This window comes from Lagenorhynchus albirostris, chromosome 3, assembly GCF_949774975.1.
Source record: "Lagenorhynchus albirostris chromosome 3, mLagAlb1.1, whole genome shotgun sequence".
Lineage (NCBI taxonomy): Eukaryota > Metazoa > Chordata > Mammalia > Artiodactyla > Delphinidae > Lagenorhynchus > Lagenorhynchus albirostris.
Window position 1 is genome coordinate 166137798 of NC_083097.1, and position 16464 is coordinate 166154261.

A 16464-nucleotide genomic window follows, 5' to 3' on the forward strand; every position below is an offset into this window, starting at 1 on the left:
CAGGAGACCTTGGTCCATTTTCACCTCCATCCCTCTGGTCAATTCTTGGAGGTCATGGGCAGGACCCTTCCCAGACCTCCACCACCATGGCCATGAGCCTTCTCTCCAAGCCCAGGGCTCCAAGCCATCTGTGTTCCCTTAATTGTCAAAACAGCAGGAACTACCATCAGTCCCATTGCTCAGATGTACTAACAGAGGCTCTGGGGTAGGAGCAGCCAGGCTTGCAGGGAGACCGAGGCCAGCAGGAATTCCTTCTCAAGGTTGTTAAATCACAACCCTGAATGCTTTAAGGATATAATGAAACCAGGAGACTGGGTGGGTATTTTGGTGGGGGGAAAGGGGAGGAAGATAAATATTGGGGTTTGGGGGAATCCTAGCAGGTGGCCCCCTTCCCAGTTTCAGAAGTGGAACCCCATATCTGGAAAGTAAGCAGGTGTTTGCCTCATCCGCCTCCTCTTCCAAAGAAAGGGTGTCGCAATCAAAGCAGACACAAGCCAGGTTTGTTCTACTGCTCCACGCCACCCCCTACTTGGCGCACGGGGGCATGACCAGGAAAATGGCACGGTTTACAGGAAATCAGAGTGAGGTCCCTGTTAACCCCTTCAAGGAAGCTTTGGAAAACAGCCCTCCAGGGGTCTGGATCCCCCATCAACACACCATCCCCCTCCGACACCTGACTTCACATCCCCCCTTCCGCCAGATGCCCAACTTAAAATCAAATTAAAATGACACCGAGGCAAAAATACAAAGTTTTGCCAATATGCCCTCAAGGGGAGGCCATGAGGAAATTGGCGATTCTGTGCAGGGCCGGCAAGTATGCAAATCAATATAATTATGGAGGAGAATTTAGCGCTATCTAGCAAGATTACCGTTGCACGCAGGCTTTGATCCAGAATTATCTCTTCTCGTTGCGATAAGAACCCTTTGAAGTTGCTGCTGTTATAACCCTACTTTCCAGGAGGAAACTGAGGCTCAGGTGGTTATCAGTAAGTTGCCCAAAGTTTACCACTTAATAATTGTGAGAGCTGGAAATAATGCAAGCTCAAGATTACTCCCTGGAGGGAGTGTGGTTTTGTAACAATAGGAAGTCTGTCTGTCCACCAGTCTGGTTACTTCCACACAATGTAATACTAGGCAGTTGCCTGTAAGAACAAGGAAGCTCTCTGAGCACTGATATTAAACAATGTCTAAGGTATATTGTTTATGAAACAGCAAAAGGTGTAACCCAGGGAGACCAGAAGAAAGAGTGTGTAGAGCTTTGCTGATGTTTGCTTTTAAAACGTGTGAACATTTGTAAACACATAAGATACCTCTGGAAAGAAACACAAGATTTGGTTACATGGTCATGTCTGAGACCCTGACGGCTAGCGATAGGAGCAGGAGGAAGGTTATTTTTAGATGCGGAACCATAGGAGTATGCAAAAAGTTAAATACATTTTTTAATAATAATAATAATATGCTAAGAGGTTGCTGATGTAACACAAAAGTTAGCCATGGGACTTTCCTCAATTATGACTTTTATAAACCATCACAGCCACTCAGGCCTCTTTTTTTTTTTTTTTTTTGGCCACAGCTTGAGGCATGGGGGAATCTCAATTCCCCAACCAGGGCTTGAACCCGTGACCCCTGCAGTGGAAGTGCAGGGTCTTACCCACTGGACCGCCAGGGAAGTTCCACTACTCAGGTTTCTTGATGAGAGGAGGTGAAGGGAGCTCCAGGCTCTCCTTGCCCTAGAAAACATTCTTACCTGGATGGTGAGCTCCTACACATACTTCAAAGCCCAGCTGAAATGTCCCCTCCTCCAAGAAGCCTTCCCTGACCCCCCAAGAAGCTGAGTTCTTCTCCACTGGGGAAGGCACTCCATGGGGCTACAAGCTTTGGTGCTGGACTCTGTCCCCCACCCCCACCCCAGCATGGAAGATTCTAGAAGTGGGACTCCAGCTGCCAGCATAGAGATGGACTCACAGGGAGGGTTTGGTGAATAAATGCACAGCCAAAAGCGGACTGAGGATCAGGCCCACATATCTGGGGTGGGGGGGCCCCTCTGTCCTCAATTTTCCTCTACTACCAAGTGGGTGTGACAGGGAAAGATCCCTGTTCACCAGCTGGCCTTGACCCTGAGGGAGCCCAGGGCAGGAGGCTGTTGTGTTCCTGTTGCAGGAGGACATGCCCTCGGGTTACTTACCCCAAGTTCATGCTGCCCCACAGACTGAAAAACTTAGTAAATACTATTGAGAAATCTGGGGCAGTACCAGGGAGTGGGGAGCCCATGGGGAGTGGAGGGCTGGGCTGATGAGGGAGAAAGGCGGGAGCTAGATAAAAGGCAGCCTCCAGCAAGCTCTGCTCACTCCTCCCCCTGCCCCTCTGTCTCTCTGTCCCTCCATCCCTCTGTCCCTTCACTGTCCTGGCACCATGCATCCTACCTCGGGTCCCAGTCTGCTGCTGCTGCTGGCCAGTCTCCCCCTGGCCCTGGGGGACCCCATGTGAGTAGTCACAGCCCGACCCCAAACAAGGCTGCTTCTGAGATAGGAGTGGGCATTTGTGGGTACAGGTCCCTGCAAGTTTAGGGCGCATGCACGGTGTTGGGTGATTCTGTGGACGGGAAGTTTGGATTTCATAGGATCTGGGAGTTTGTAGTTTCAGGATTTAAGGGTTTAGGGATTTCGTATGGGTGTATGTGAATGAGGAGGTGGAGTTGGCTGTATTTATAGGTCTGGGGTGCTAGAGGTTTAGGGAGAAGTTTAGGGTGTTCCAGGGTTGGGTGTTTAGAGACTTGGGGTGTTTAAAGATTTAGGGGTCAGGGCTCCCAGAGTTGGTGGTTTTGATTTGAAGGTTCAGGAGTTGATGGGATTTGAAGCCCCTGAGCTGTCTGCCGGTCACCAGATCCCCTGTGGGAACAGGGGCTGGGGCAGAGCGCTAACCGGATAGGGCTGGCATCTCGGGCTCCAGGCATGACAGCTCCATGCCCTGTTATCCCCTCTGGCAGGTATTCCATGATCACCCCCAACATCCTGCGTCTGGAGAGCGAGGAGACGGTGGTGCTGGAGGCCCACGAAGGGGAAGGGAATATACCAGTCGCCGTCACTGTCCACGACTTCCCGTCCAAGAAACAAGTGCTGTCCAGCGAAAACACCGAGCTGAACAGTGCCAATGGCTACCTGGGCACCGTCACCATAAAGGTGGGCACGCACGGGGAGCCCAGCCCCGCTGACACCCCACCCCCTCTTTGAGCGCTCCGGCTGCTGAGCCCCTCCTCCCTCTCTGAGCCCCACCCACTCTATCTGAGCCCGGCCCCTTCTGTCTGAGTCTCCTCCCCATTCTGAGCCCCTCCCCTCTCTGAATCTCCGCCCCTTTTGAGTCCCTCCCTTTGCTGAGCCCCTCCCGCTGCTTCTTCCAGTGCTTTCTCTGAGGTGCCTCCACCTTTTTTTTTAAACTTTTTATTTTATATTGGGGTAGAGTTGATTAACAATGCTGTGATAATTTCAGGTGTACAGCAAAGTGATTCAGTGATACATATACCTGTATATATTCTTTTTCAAGTTCTTTTCCCATTTAGGTTGTTACATAATATTGACCAGAGTTCCCTGTGCTATACATAGCCCCCTTATCTCTCTCAACTCCACCCCCTTCCAAGCAGGACCATCTCTGAGCCCCCCCCCATTTCTGAGCCCCTCCTCTCCAAGCCCCTCCCCCTCTAAGCCCTCTCTCCCTTCAGAGCCCCTCCCCTCTCTGAGTCTCCTCCTCTTTCGGAGTCCCCTTCCCGTTCTGAGCCCTCCCTCTTCTGAGCCCACTGTCTGATTCCCCCTTCCCATCCTTCCCTCTGACTCCCACCCCCTCTCTTGCCCTTGCCCTCTCTCCAAGTACCCTTTTTTTCCCCAAACCTTGGCAAACAAGGGAGACCAGGAGTGATGGGCAGGCTCTGTTGTGAAGAGGGGCAGGTGTGGATCCAGCCAAAGACAAGGGGCCCTAGAGCAGATGCCTAATAATCCCCTGTTCATGCCCAGATCCCGGCCAGCAAGGAGTTAAAATCAGAGAAGGGGCACAAATTCGTGACTGTCCAGGCGGCCTTCGGGAACGTCCTGGTGGAGAAGGTGGTGCTGATAAGCCTTCAGAGTGGGTACCTCTTCATCCAGACGGACAAGACCATCTACACCCCAGGCTCCACGGGTAAGGGTCTGGGGGTGGCTGGAGAGGGCCGGGGGCAGGGCTGGGGGGAGGCGCAGGGCCTCACCCAGCTCTCCCTTTCTCTCCCGCCTCGTCTCAGTCCTCTATCGGATCTTTACCGTTGACCACAAGCTGCTGCCCGTGGGCCAGACAGTTATCGTCAGCATTGAGGTACCAGCCAACCGGGGCCCCAGACCTACCCGGGGCAGAGACTCGGGGAGAGACAAAGAGATAGAGACAGAGAAAGGAGACACCGGCAAAAGCCCAGCAGCAGAGACCTAAAGGCAAAGAAATATGTAGAGGCACACAGATGGGGAGAGGGGGCGGGGGCCCGGGGAGACTACATAGAGAGATGCTTGCGCCCGTGGATTCTGGGTCCCGATAAACCCCTGGTCACTGTTTGACTCTGGGCAGGTCACTTCACCTTTCCAAGTCTCCTTTTCCTCATCTGAAGATTGGGATAATGACAGACGCTAATTCTATGTAGTCTGTTCCGGCTAGTGCAGCCAGAGGGCGCTTGTGAGCACCCCCTCCTCTGCCCGCAGCGCTCCAGGGCTCCCACCTCCCTCGAGGTAAAAGCCCAAGTCCTCCCCGCTGCCCACTAGGCCTGGCCCTACCTACCCCGTCCCCTCCCTGCCCTCACCTCCTCCCTGTCTCCCCCTCGCTCACTCTGCTCCAGCCACACCGGCCTCCTTACTGTTCCTCCAACAGCCCAGGCACAGTCTGCCCCAGGACCTTTGCACAGGCTATTCCCCCTACCCAAAAAACCCTCTTCCTCCAAACTTCCGCACAGCTTGCTCCATCACCTCCTTCAAGTCTTTGCTTAAATATCCCCAGTGTCCCAGTTTTACAGTGAGACCTCTCTGAGCGCCCCATAAAATTGCAACACCCAGGGCTTCTCTGGTGGCGCAGTGGTTGAGAGTCCGCCTGCCGATGCAGGGGACACGGGTTCGTGTCCCGGTCTGGGAAGATCCCACATGCCGCGGAGCGGCTAGGCCCGTGAGCCACGGCCACTGAGCCTGCGCGTCCGGAGCCTGTGCTCCGCAACGGGAGAGGCCACAACAGTGAGAGGCCCGCGTACCGCAAAAAAAAAAAAAAAATTGCAACACCCCCTCTCTCACCCGCCCCCCCAACCCCCCCCCCCCACACACACACACAGGCACTCCACTCTCATTTTCCCTTCCTCCACTCTTATTTTCCTTCCGGGCCATCTCCCTTTAGCATCTTCTAAATTGGATTTATTCATTTGTTAATTGCACCTTCTCCCAACATCCTTTGAACTTAAATTCCAAACGGAAAGGAATTATCTGTTGACGCCATGCTTGCCAGGTAGTAGGGTAAATAAAAACTTACTGGAAGAAGGGAGAGAGGGAAGGAGAGGGGAGAAAGAAGCAGGGAGCGATGGGCAGGGAAAAACAGGTGTAGGAGGAACGGAGAGAGAAGGAAGGGAAGGAATGGAGTATGTGCTCCTCACGGGGTCTTTGTGAGTATGTACTGAGATCACACAAACCTAACAGGGACCAGGTTCTGAAGGCTGTGAGCTGGCTTTAGGGATTGTGGGATATGCGGGGAACAGAGAACACAACACACACCTCCTCTAAAGGCACAGAGCTGCCCGGCTCCCATGAAATGTCACCTTGTGCCGACAGGAGCACGTTATCCACAATTACCCCAATTTCCAAGAGAAGCCGGAACACCAGATTCCTATGTGATGTCTCCTGTTGTTTAACTGTTGGCAACGAATGAAATGATATGTGTGTTAGGTCAAGCCATGCGACATTGCTATGCTTTAGGTCAAAAAAGGCAAATGTGGGCAATTATGTGTGATTTATACAAATCAGATGCTTAGTGCAGGGTCCTGCACAAAAGTAGGTGATAAACGCTAGTTTTTATTAGTCTTCAGAGAGACACTGATCACCATACCAAACCAGTGACATAGGAGCTGTAATTATCTCCATTTTCTAGATGTGCACCCTGAGCACAGAGAGGTTAAGTAACTTGCCCACATCACACAGCTTGTAAGTGGCACAGTGGGGATTTGAACCCAGGCTGACTGGCTCAGGTGCATGTTCTTAACCACTGTCCCTGTAGACACGATACAGTGTCCAGACACAGAGAGGGAGGGGAGAGCCAAAGGGCTAAGCCTGGTCTCTGAAGAGCCATTTCTCTCCCTGTCTCCCCACAGACCCCCGATGGCATTCCCATCAAGCGGGACTCCCTGTCTTCTCACAACCAGTTTGGCATCTTGCCCTTGTCTTGGAACATCCCAGAGCTGGTCAAGTATGTCACGCTCTCCAGGAGGGGGTTCAGGGCTCCCCTACCCCAGAAGAGGGAGTGGGGGGCTGCTAGGTCTGGTCAGATCACTAGCCTGCTTTCGCCACAGCATGGGGCAGTGGAAGATCAAAGCCCACTACGAAGATTCTCCGCAGCAGGTCTTCTCTGCCGAGTTTGAGGTGAAGGAATACGGTAAGGGGAGCAGGGAGCCGCGGGTGGGAGCGTGGGGAAGGAGGGGGGAGCACATAATTCTGGGCCCAGTGCTGGCTCACTGCCCACCACGACCTGTTCCCCCAGTACTGCCCAGTTTTGAGGTCCAAGTGGAGCCTGAAGAGAAATTCTACTACATCGATGACCCAAACGGCCTGAAAGTCAACATCATTGCCAGGTGAGGGACAGGGGAGGGACCAGCTGGGGGGAGGGGCTCAGCCACAGCCCACAGGAGTTTGGAGGGGGGAGAATCTGAGGCTCTCCCGCCTCACAGGTTCCTGTACGGGGAGAATGTGGACGGGACGGCTTTCGTCATCTTTGGAGTCCAGGACGACGAACGGAGGATTTCATTGGCCCACTCCCTCACCCGTGTTCCGGTACCTGACAGAGGCCCCCTCTACGTCTCTTCCACTCTTGTCCCCATCAGCGCCCCTCCCGCACCTGAGCCCCCCTCCCCACCCCAACCCCCGCCTCCGCTGAGCCTTCACTGTCTCCCCCAGATCACTGACGGTACTGGGGAGGCCAAACTGCAACGACAGGTCTTGCTGAACGGGGTACAGCCCTCCCAAGCCGACGCCCTGGTGGGCAAGTCCTTATACGTGTCTGTCACCGTCATCCTGCACTCAGGTGAGGCCAGGCTGAGGGCAGGGGCCCAGCACCACTGTACGGTCCAGTCTGAGATGGGAGGCCCAGGATGAAGGCAGAGTCCAATCTGAGGGGGGAGGCCTGGTCCTGAGGAGTGGCCCAGGAGCCCACCCTCACGATTGGCCCCCCTCAGGCAGCGACATGGTGGAGGCAGAGCGTACCGGGATCCCCATCGTGACCTCCCCCTACCAGATCCACTTCACCAAGACCCCCAAGTTCTTCAAACCCGCCATGCCCTTCGACCTCATGGTGAGACCCAGGGCGGGGCTGCAAACCCCCTCCACCGCTTCTGAGCTTGACCATGCCTCTAGGTCTGCCTGAACCCCCTCCACCTGGCCTGCACCCACAGGTGTTCGTGACGAACCCCGACGGCTCCCCTGCCCGCCACATCCCGGTGGTGACCCAGGGCACCAACGTGCAGTCCTTGACCCAGGAGGACGGCGTGGCCAAGCTGAGCATCAACACACTCAACGACCGGCAGCCCCTGACCATCACCGTGAGTCCAGGCCAGCCTCGCGACCCCACACCAGGAGACAGGGGGCTTGATTCTGTAGAGCAGGGTCCTGACGTTTGCACAAAGGGATCCTGTCCTGGGCATCCGGGGGGTCCTTTCATTTGCATAAAGGGATGTACCATCCACAGAGAGATGTTTTCATTTACATAGAAGGGCTCTTTTTTTACTTTATTTTATTGAAGCATAGTTGATTTACAATGTTGTGTTAATTTCTGCTGCACGGCAAAGTGACTCAGTTATATATATATATATATATATATATATATATGACTGAATATATATATATATAACTGTATATATATATATGTATATACCTTCTTTTTCATATTCTTTTCCATTATGGTTTATCACAGGATACTGTATCTAGTTCCCTGTGCTATACAGTAGGACCTTGGTGTTTATCCATCCTACATATATACGGTAGTTTGCACGCATAGAAGGGTTCTCATCTGCACAGCAGGGTCCTACCTTCTGCCTAGACGTCTTATAAGGACCCTTGCAATGGCATTGCGCCCACCTGGATAATCCCATCTCTTCCCCATTTCCTCAAGATCCTTAACCTAATCTCATCTGCAAAGTCTCTCTTGCCACATAAAATACCATGTTCCCTGCTCCCAGGGATATGGGTGTGGACATCTCTGGGGGGCCAGCATGCATCCATCTTTCCTCGCCCAGGTACGCACGCGGAAGGAGAATATCCCAGAGGCGCGACAGGCGACTAGGACCATGCAGGCCCTACCCTACAACACCCAGGGCAACTCCAACAACTACCTGCACCTCTCTGTGCCCCGAGTGGAGCTCAGGCCTGGGGAGACTCTCAATGTCAACTTCCACCTGCGCACGGACCCCAGCCACCAAGCCAAGATCCACTACTACACTTACTTGGTCTGTGGCTTCCTAGAACACCCAGCACCCCCGGGAGCCCTCCACCATCCCGGCTGCCCCCGCCATCCTCCCTCTTACCTTTCCGATACTTATACCGACCTGTTCTCCCCAGGTCATGAACAAGGGGAAGCTGTTGAAGGTGGGGCGGCAGGTGCGAGAGCCCGGCCAGGACCTGGTGGTGTTGCCCATGACCATCACACCGGACTTCATCCCTTCCTTCCGCCTGGTGGCCTATTACACGCTGATCACCAGCAACAACCAGTGGGAGGTGGTGGCCGACTCCGTGTGGGTGGATGTCAAGGACTCATGTGTGGGCACGGTAAGCTTTGTGGCATCTCTCTGTGCCCATCTGGGGACTCTCCACCTGGCTGTCACTCTCCCCATCTTGGGCCCTCTGGCTCTGTCTCTCTCCAACTCCTTTTTAAAATTTGAAAATTTATTTTATTTATTTATTTATTTTGGCTGTGTTGGGTCTTCGTTGCTGCACTCGGGCTTTTCTCTAGTTGCAAGCGGGGGCTACTCTTCGTTGCGGTGCGCGGGCTTCTCATTGCGGTGGCTTCTCTTGTTGCAGAGCATGGGCTTTAGGCGCGTGGGCTTCAGTAGTTGTGGCACATGGGCTCAGTAGTTGTGGCACATGGGCTTAGTTGCTCCGCGGCATGTGGGATCTTCCCGGACCAGGGCTCGAACCAGTGTCCCCTGCATTGGCAAGCGGATTCTCAACCACTGCGCCACCAGGGAAGACCTCTCTCCAACCTTCTGAATCTGTTCCTCTCCTCCATTTGCAGGGTTCCTGCCTCTCTCTTCTTCTTTTCTTCCCTTTATGTTTCAGTCTCAGTATCTTTTTTTCTTCCAGTTTTATTGAGATGTAATTGACACACAGCACTAACTTTAAGGTGTAGAGCATAATGATTTGACTTACGTACATCGTGAAATGATCACAGTACGTTGAGTGAACATCCATCATCTCATAGAGGTACAGAATTAAAGAAATAGAAAAAATAATCTTTTCCCTTGTGGTGAGAACTCAGGGTTTCCTCTAATGACTTTCATATATAACGTACAGCAGCGTTAATTATATATATTTGCATCTTGTACATTACACCCCCGGTACTTATTCATCTTACAACTGGAAGTTGTAATTCAGTTCCCCCTCCCCTTACCTCTGGTAACCACAAATCTAATCTCTTTTTCTGAGTCTGTTTGTTTGTCGTGAAGTACCATTGACCTACATTACTATGTTAGTTCCTGGTCTACAACATAGTGATTCGATATTTCTCTACGTTTCAAAGTGTTCACCACGATGAGTCTAGTGAGTGACCATGTGTCACCATACAGAGATACTACGTGGTTATTGACTTTCATCCCCAAGACTCATTTATTTTGTAACTGGAAGCTTGTACTCAGTATCTCTCTTGCTCCTGGCTTTCTCTCTTTTCTTGACTTTCTGCCTGATGCCGGTTCTGCCTGCCTCCCTTCCTCTCTCTCTCCTTTCAGTCCAGCCCAGGACCTCCTTTGTCTTTGGCCTCCAGAGACCAGGGCCTTGCAGGGCTGACTTCTCCCTCCCTCCCCTCCAAACGTCCCCCCACCCAACCCCACCCCTGACCATAGCTGGTGGTGAAAAATGGCGGGAAGGAAGAGAAGCACCATAGGCCTGGACAACAGATAACCCTGAAGATCGAGGCTGACCAGGGGTCCCGAGTGGGGCTGGTGGCCGTGGACAAGGGCGTGTTTGTGCTGAATAAGAAGAACAAATTGACCCAGAGTAAGGTATGCCCCCGCGTCACTGAGGTTGGTTTAGAGACGGCGTTGGGTTGAGGTGGGAATGGTGCTGGGGGAACAAATGGGTCTGAGTGTGGGTTAAGTGTAGAGGTCCGAATGGACGCAGATACGGGGATGGGTTGAAGTCAAGTTGACGATGAGAATGTGGATGGACAAGGGTCCAGGCTGGGGATGGTCCCGGGGATGGACACAGCTCCAGGTCTAACTCCAGATGGTCCACCATGGCCGGCCAGCCTGGGGACCAGGATGAGGATGGATGGGGTGGGGTTGGATGGACGTGTTGGCCAATCGGTGGAGGCACGGCTGACCCGATCTCGCCACACTCTCGGCCTCCACTCCCCACTGCAGATCTGGGACGTAGTGGAGAAGGCAGACATTGGCTGTACCCCAGGCAGTGGAAGGGACTATGCCGGCGTCTTCACGGATGCAGGGCTGGCCCTCAAGACCAGCAAAGGCCTACAGACCGCCCAGAGGGCAGGTGAGGATGCAGCCAGCAGCAGGGCTAGGGAGGGGCAGGGCTTCCACCTCCCAGAGACTGAGAACAGGTTAAGGGCGGCGCTCTGGGATGGGGGTGGGGGTATTGAAGTCCCGCCTCCGCCACCATCTAGCGTATTCCTTCTTTCGGAGCCTCAGTTTCTCCATCTGTCACATGGGAGCAATAACACCCCGACCTCACGGGGGGCCACTGTGGGGAGGAAACCAAGGACACACAGTAGATGCCTAATGCATCTGGTTCCCGGTCCACCTGCCCGTAGATCCTGAGTGCCCGAAACCAGCCCCCCGCCGACGCCGCTCTGTGCAGCTCATGGAAAAGAGGATGGATAAAGGTGGGAGCCCTCCGTCGGCGCTCGCCCACCGCTTCCCACCCGAGATCCAGCCCCTACGGGATCCCAGACGGAGAGGGAGGGGGAGGGCCTGGCCGTGGGGAAGTTCTCCCTGGGGTCTGTCCTGAGTGCCTCCTGCTTCGAGGCTGAGGGCGCGCGGGGCGGGGGATCTGTGCTCCCACAGCCGGTCAGTACAACAAGGAGCTGCGCAAGTGCTGTGAGGACGGCATGCGGGACAACCCCATGAAGTTCCCGTGCCAACGCCGGGCCCAGTTCATCCTGCAAGGCGACGCATGCGTGAAGGCCTTCCTGGACTGCTGTGAATACATCGCCCAGCTGCGGCTGCAGCACAGCCGCGACGGGACCCTGGAGCTGGCCAGGAGTGAGTCGGGGGGCAGGGAGGAGGCCCCTGTCCAAGGGAGGAGGAGGTGCCTGTCCAAGGGGGAGGTGCCTGTCCAAGGGGGGAGGAGGTGCCTGTCCAAGGGGGGAGGTGCCTGTCCAAGGAGGGAGGTGCTTATCCAAGGGGGGGGAGGTGCCTGTCCAAGGGGGGGGAGGTGCCTATCCAAGGGGGATGGTGCCTGTCCAAGGGGGGGGAGGTGCCTATCCAAGGGGGATGGTGCCTGTCCAAGGGGGGAGGAGGTGCCTGTCCAAGGGGGGAGGTGCCTGTCCAAGGGGGGAGGTGCTTATCCAAGGGGGGGAGGTGCCTGTCCAAGGGGGGAGGTGCTTATCCAAGGGGGGGAGGTGCCTGTCCAAGGGGGGAGGAGGTGCCTGTCCAAGGGGGGAGGTGCCTGTCCAAGGAGGGAGGTGCTTATCCAAGGGGGGGGAGGTGCCTGTCCAAGGGGGGAGGAGGTGCCTGTCCAAGGAGGGAGGTGCTTATCCGAGGAGAGAGGAGGCGCCTGTCGGAGGAAGAAAGAAGCCTTCAGATGAGGAGCTAGGTGATTCAGGTCTGAAGGAAGAAGGACCCAGTCCAGTGGGGGACTAGGTCCTTCTTCCCTTGCCTGGAAGGCTCATCCTGAGGCAAAGGAACTTCCTGCCTGGGAGGGTCATCCTGGCCCTGGCCCTGTCACTCTGAAGTTTGACCTTAGCAGTGCCCAGGACATCCGTGGTCTGAGGGCACGTTCTAGATGATAGGGCTGGTCACACTAGTTGCCAATGGGAAGACTAAGATGAGTTCTAGCCTTGCCTTCACCAAAGAAAACTAATTCATGTTGCCGTCCAAAGAGAGGTGCCTAACTTACGCCTAATCGATGTTCGTTCATTCATTCATTCATTCAGTTCTGGATGTACACACTTGAAACTTTATATCTCAGGCCAAGTCAGTCTTAAGCAAAGCCAAAAGAAAATTCTCTTAGAAGCCCATTTCAAGCAAAACCAGAATGGTCTCCACCACAAAGTGGCATTTACAGAACTAACAAGAGTCCCCACTGCCGTCTGCTGAGAGGCAGAGGACCCCGGTGTGAACTGATCCCTCCTTTTTTTTAACATCTTTTAATATGTCTCAACTAAGAGAAGGACTTTTCTGCCAGGATGCGCTTTGTCAAAACTGAATGTTTGCAGACACCTCTCAGTGGCCGCCATTGCCAAAGTGGTCAAGTAGGTCTAAATCCCTTTATCTGGAAAGCTAGCAACTCCTCCACCCCTCCCCCACTCCAAAGACACCAAGATTCCCAACACGCATGAACAAAGACTTCTACCTTCAGTCTCTTTGCAAATTGCAATAACTAGACATGGTGCTGTCTGCTCCAGTGACCCAAGACTTTTCTTTCGCAAAGAGGAAATTTGGACAAAACTTCTGATTTACTGGGGTATAATTTACGCACACGGATGTTTTGTGTTTTTTTTTCCAGCATTGTGTCATTTCTGTAGCCAATTGGGGTGAGACAGAGGGTTGATTAAAAGTTAGTACCCCAAGGGCACTTTGATGGGTGGATTTGGGCATCTCTGGAATTCCACCTACTTTGTCGTTAGGCAGACCCAGAACCAAATTAAAATCTGTTCAGCGTTTTTTGAGGAAAGCCCAGCCAGGGTTGAACTCTATTCCAGCCCGGCTTTGTTTACGTGCAGATGGGGTCAAGCTGGCATTTAAAGGCCACCATCTCATCAACAATCTCCACCAAGTCTGGGGAAATCTCAGCTCACCCCGTTGCTTTCAGGATGGACGTAACCATCAGACACAGCAGGCATGGTGCTTGGGGGCCAATGATGCTTTTAGAGGCTGATTCATGCAAATGTTTTCATTCCCTTGGAAATCAAAGACAGGAAAAAAAAATCAATGCAGTTCAGCCTGGCTTATTTTCACCTTTCTACCAACAGAATTGTAAAATATGATTTTTAATTTTTTTTATGGAGAAAGGAACCCCCAGAGGCAAATGTGCCTAGGGTCCCCGGAAGTGATCACGTGACCCTGGGTGTGTCGCTGCGAGGACTCCCTCCAGGGTATTATAGAGATAAATATCTAAAAGGGGACAGTGGGGAAAGTGGGTCTGTTTTAACTCCCACCCCCCGCAGGTGACCTGGATGATGAAATAATCCCGGAGGAGGACATCATTTCCCGAAGCCAGTTCCCAGAGAGCTGGCTGTGGACCATTGTTGAGGACCTTAAAGTCGCAGACAAAAATGGGTAAGGCTGGGATGCTCCCACTTCCACCCACCCCCAGGCCAGCCCCTATCATCACCCCAGACTGGACATTGAGTCTGCACGCACCTCAATGCCCCCTCTTTTCTGGAATCATTGTGGAATCACGCAACCTAGCCTAGAAGAGTTGGGGCTACCTACACGTGCCCACCTGCCAGCCCCACTCCAACCCTGTCCCTTGGGGCCCCTCCCTACCAGCTCTCCCCCTCCACCATGCTAGGTATCTTCTAATGCCTCCCCTCCCCCATCCAGAATCTCCACGAAGCTCATGAACGTGTTTTTGAAAGACTCCATCACCACTTGGGAGATTCTAGCTGTGAGCTTGTCAGACAAGAAAGGTGAGAGAGGATGGTGGTCTGGTCCTCAGGAGGCCGGGACCCCAGACCGCCCCGGGCATTTTCTCATTCAATCCTGACAGATCCTTTGTTTCCTGGTGGCTGACACTTTCCTCTGGTTCCTGGAGAGGCAATAGAGTGTAGAATGTGAGTGACATGGTGCTTTTTGTAAATAGATTTTAGTTTTAGTGCAGTTTTGGTTCAGAGCAAAATTGAGAGGATGGTGCAGAGATTTCCCATATACCCCTTTCCCCACCACAGACACAGTCTCCCTCACCATCAACATCCCCCACCAGCATGGTGCATTTGTAACAATCGAAGGATGCATGGATACGTCATGATCACTGCAAGATCTTAGCTGAGGTCAGGGTTCACTCTTGGTTTTGTACGTTCTATGGGTTTGGACAAATGTATAATGACTTGTATCCACCATCATAGTATCATACAGAATGATTTATAGCAACAAAAACTTTGCAGGGGTGATGTTGCCATGATACTGGGTAAAGCAATGAAGAAAAAATAGGGCTTCCCTGGTGGCGCAGTGGTTGAGAGTCCGCCTGCCGATGCAGGGAGCGCAGGTTCGTGCCCCGGTCCGGGAAGATCCCACATGCCGTCCGGAGCCTGTGCTCCGCAGCGGGAGAGGCTGCAACAGTGAGAGGCCCGTGTACCGCAAAAAAAAAAAACAGGTCAACAAAGAAAAACTAAAAGAGGAAGCGGGATGAAATGAGTGATTGAAACATTGGTGGTTAGATTGTGAAACACGACAAAAAAAGGTGTATGTGTACACCCCCTGCCCTCCCGCCCCACCGCCACCAAGGGCTGGGTGTGAGACCCTGACACACCCTAGCCAAATATGGATGACTTATAGCAGGTCTGAGAATGGGGCAAGGAGAGTGAGGCACTGACTTTGAATGCAAAATTAAGTGGGTGCCAAAACACTCAGTCATCAAGATAAATCATATTTTCATGCAATAGGTTTTTTGGAAAAAAATCAAAATGAATGCAAAGAAAACATGTTGTACAAAATATCCAGATTTTAAATATAAACCGGCAGCGTGCCAAGCCATAATGGAGTTTGAGGTAAAAGGAAAGATGTGTCCCATATGCATGTTTTATGTATATTTTAAAGGTTAATTTTTTCCAGAGCATTAAAGAGGTTGAAAAACTATTGAAAACACTAAAACATTTTAAAACTAGGTGTATTAAAACTCACAACATTAAGTGTATTTTATTTATAGCAAACTCAGAACTTAATATACTCTAGTATAAGTTTGTTTGGTTGTAATTTATCATAAATTTTACTTTATTATCATTTTACTTTCCTGGCTTCAAGATTTTCAAAATCTGCTTCTTTGTCTATCTTGCTTCTAATGGAAGGTATTGCAATTTTCTGCTAATTTCTCTTGAACAAGTGATGATGGCAGATGAAATCATATGCACAGAGCACATAGTTTTCCTTCTGCCTGAGACTCCAAAGCCACTCAGCACTGTTCTAGTTTGGGGCCCCCATCCCTGTTTCAAATCAGAGCATCTTCATATTTGCCTGTTGTACATTTCCATATATCGAGATTCTGTGTGATGTTCCCTTTACCTAAAAAAAAGTTCCTGCAGCTTGAAAAAAAAAAAAAGTTGAAAACCACAGTTAGATCCTTGCCCCTCAAAGCCTATTCCCTGGGCCAGCTGCAATCTGGTAAAGTAGGTTTACCAGGGAATTTGTTAGACATTCAGAATCTTAGTCACTCCTAACCTGCTCAGTCAGAATGTGCATTTTATCACTGGAAACATCTCCTGATCCCCAGGAGATTTGTATGGACATGAATGTTGGAAGAGTTCTTCCCTGCACCAGCATTTCTCAATCTCATCACTGATGTCATTCTGGGCTGGGTCATTCTTTGTGGCAGGGGACTGTCCTGTGCAATATAAGATGTCGGGTATCTTCATGGCTTCTACCTGCTAGATTCCAGTAGCAACCCATCTCCCTGGTTGTGACATCCAAAATGTCCCCAGATATTACCAAATGTCCCCGGAAGGGGGGGGCAGAATCCCTGTGGTTTTTAGATCTTGCCTGTGATGTCTTTTCAACATCATTAACTCTCTACATATTACCTCATTTAATGCTCACAACTACCCTATAAGGTTGGTACTATGATTCTCCTACAACTGAGAACACTGAAGCCAGGGAAAGAAGGTGACTTGCCC

The 16464-nt window shown here is 52.1% G+C and overlaps 1 protein-coding gene across 1 annotated transcript in view; it reads left to right on the top strand.

Moving 5' to 3' along the window:
• Positions 1 to 2412: 2412 nt before the first annotated feature.
• Positions 2413 to 16464, top strand: part of C3 (complement C3) — a 35097-nt gene continuing 21045 nt past the window's right edge. Inside the window, exons 1-19 of the mRNA XM_060146712.1 lie at positions 2413 to 2483; positions 2987 to 3179; positions 4005 to 4167; positions 4265 to 4335; positions 6350 to 6444; positions 6548 to 6630; positions 6736 to 6826; positions 6923 to 7025; positions 7149 to 7275; positions 7427 to 7542; positions 7643 to 7789; positions 8483 to 8692; positions 8805 to 9011; positions 10301 to 10459; positions 10820 to 10949; positions 11227 to 11298; positions 11480 to 11677; positions 13804 to 13915; positions 14183 to 14268. Of these exons, the coding sequence (XP_060002695.1) occupies positions 2413 to 2483; positions 2987 to 3179; positions 4005 to 4167; positions 4265 to 4335; positions 6350 to 6444; positions 6548 to 6630; positions 6736 to 6826; positions 6923 to 7025; positions 7149 to 7275; positions 7427 to 7542; positions 7643 to 7789; positions 8483 to 8692; positions 8805 to 9011; positions 10301 to 10459; positions 10820 to 10949; positions 11227 to 11298; positions 11480 to 11677; positions 13804 to 13915; positions 14183 to 14268 (2434 nt within the window). The remainder of the gene's footprint in view (positions 2484 to 2986; positions 3180 to 4004; positions 4168 to 4264; positions 4336 to 6349; positions 6445 to 6547; positions 6631 to 6735; positions 6827 to 6922; positions 7026 to 7148; positions 7276 to 7426; positions 7543 to 7642; positions 7790 to 8482; positions 8693 to 8804; positions 9012 to 10300; positions 10460 to 10819; positions 10950 to 11226; positions 11299 to 11479; positions 11678 to 13803; positions 13916 to 14182; positions 14269 to 16464) is intronic.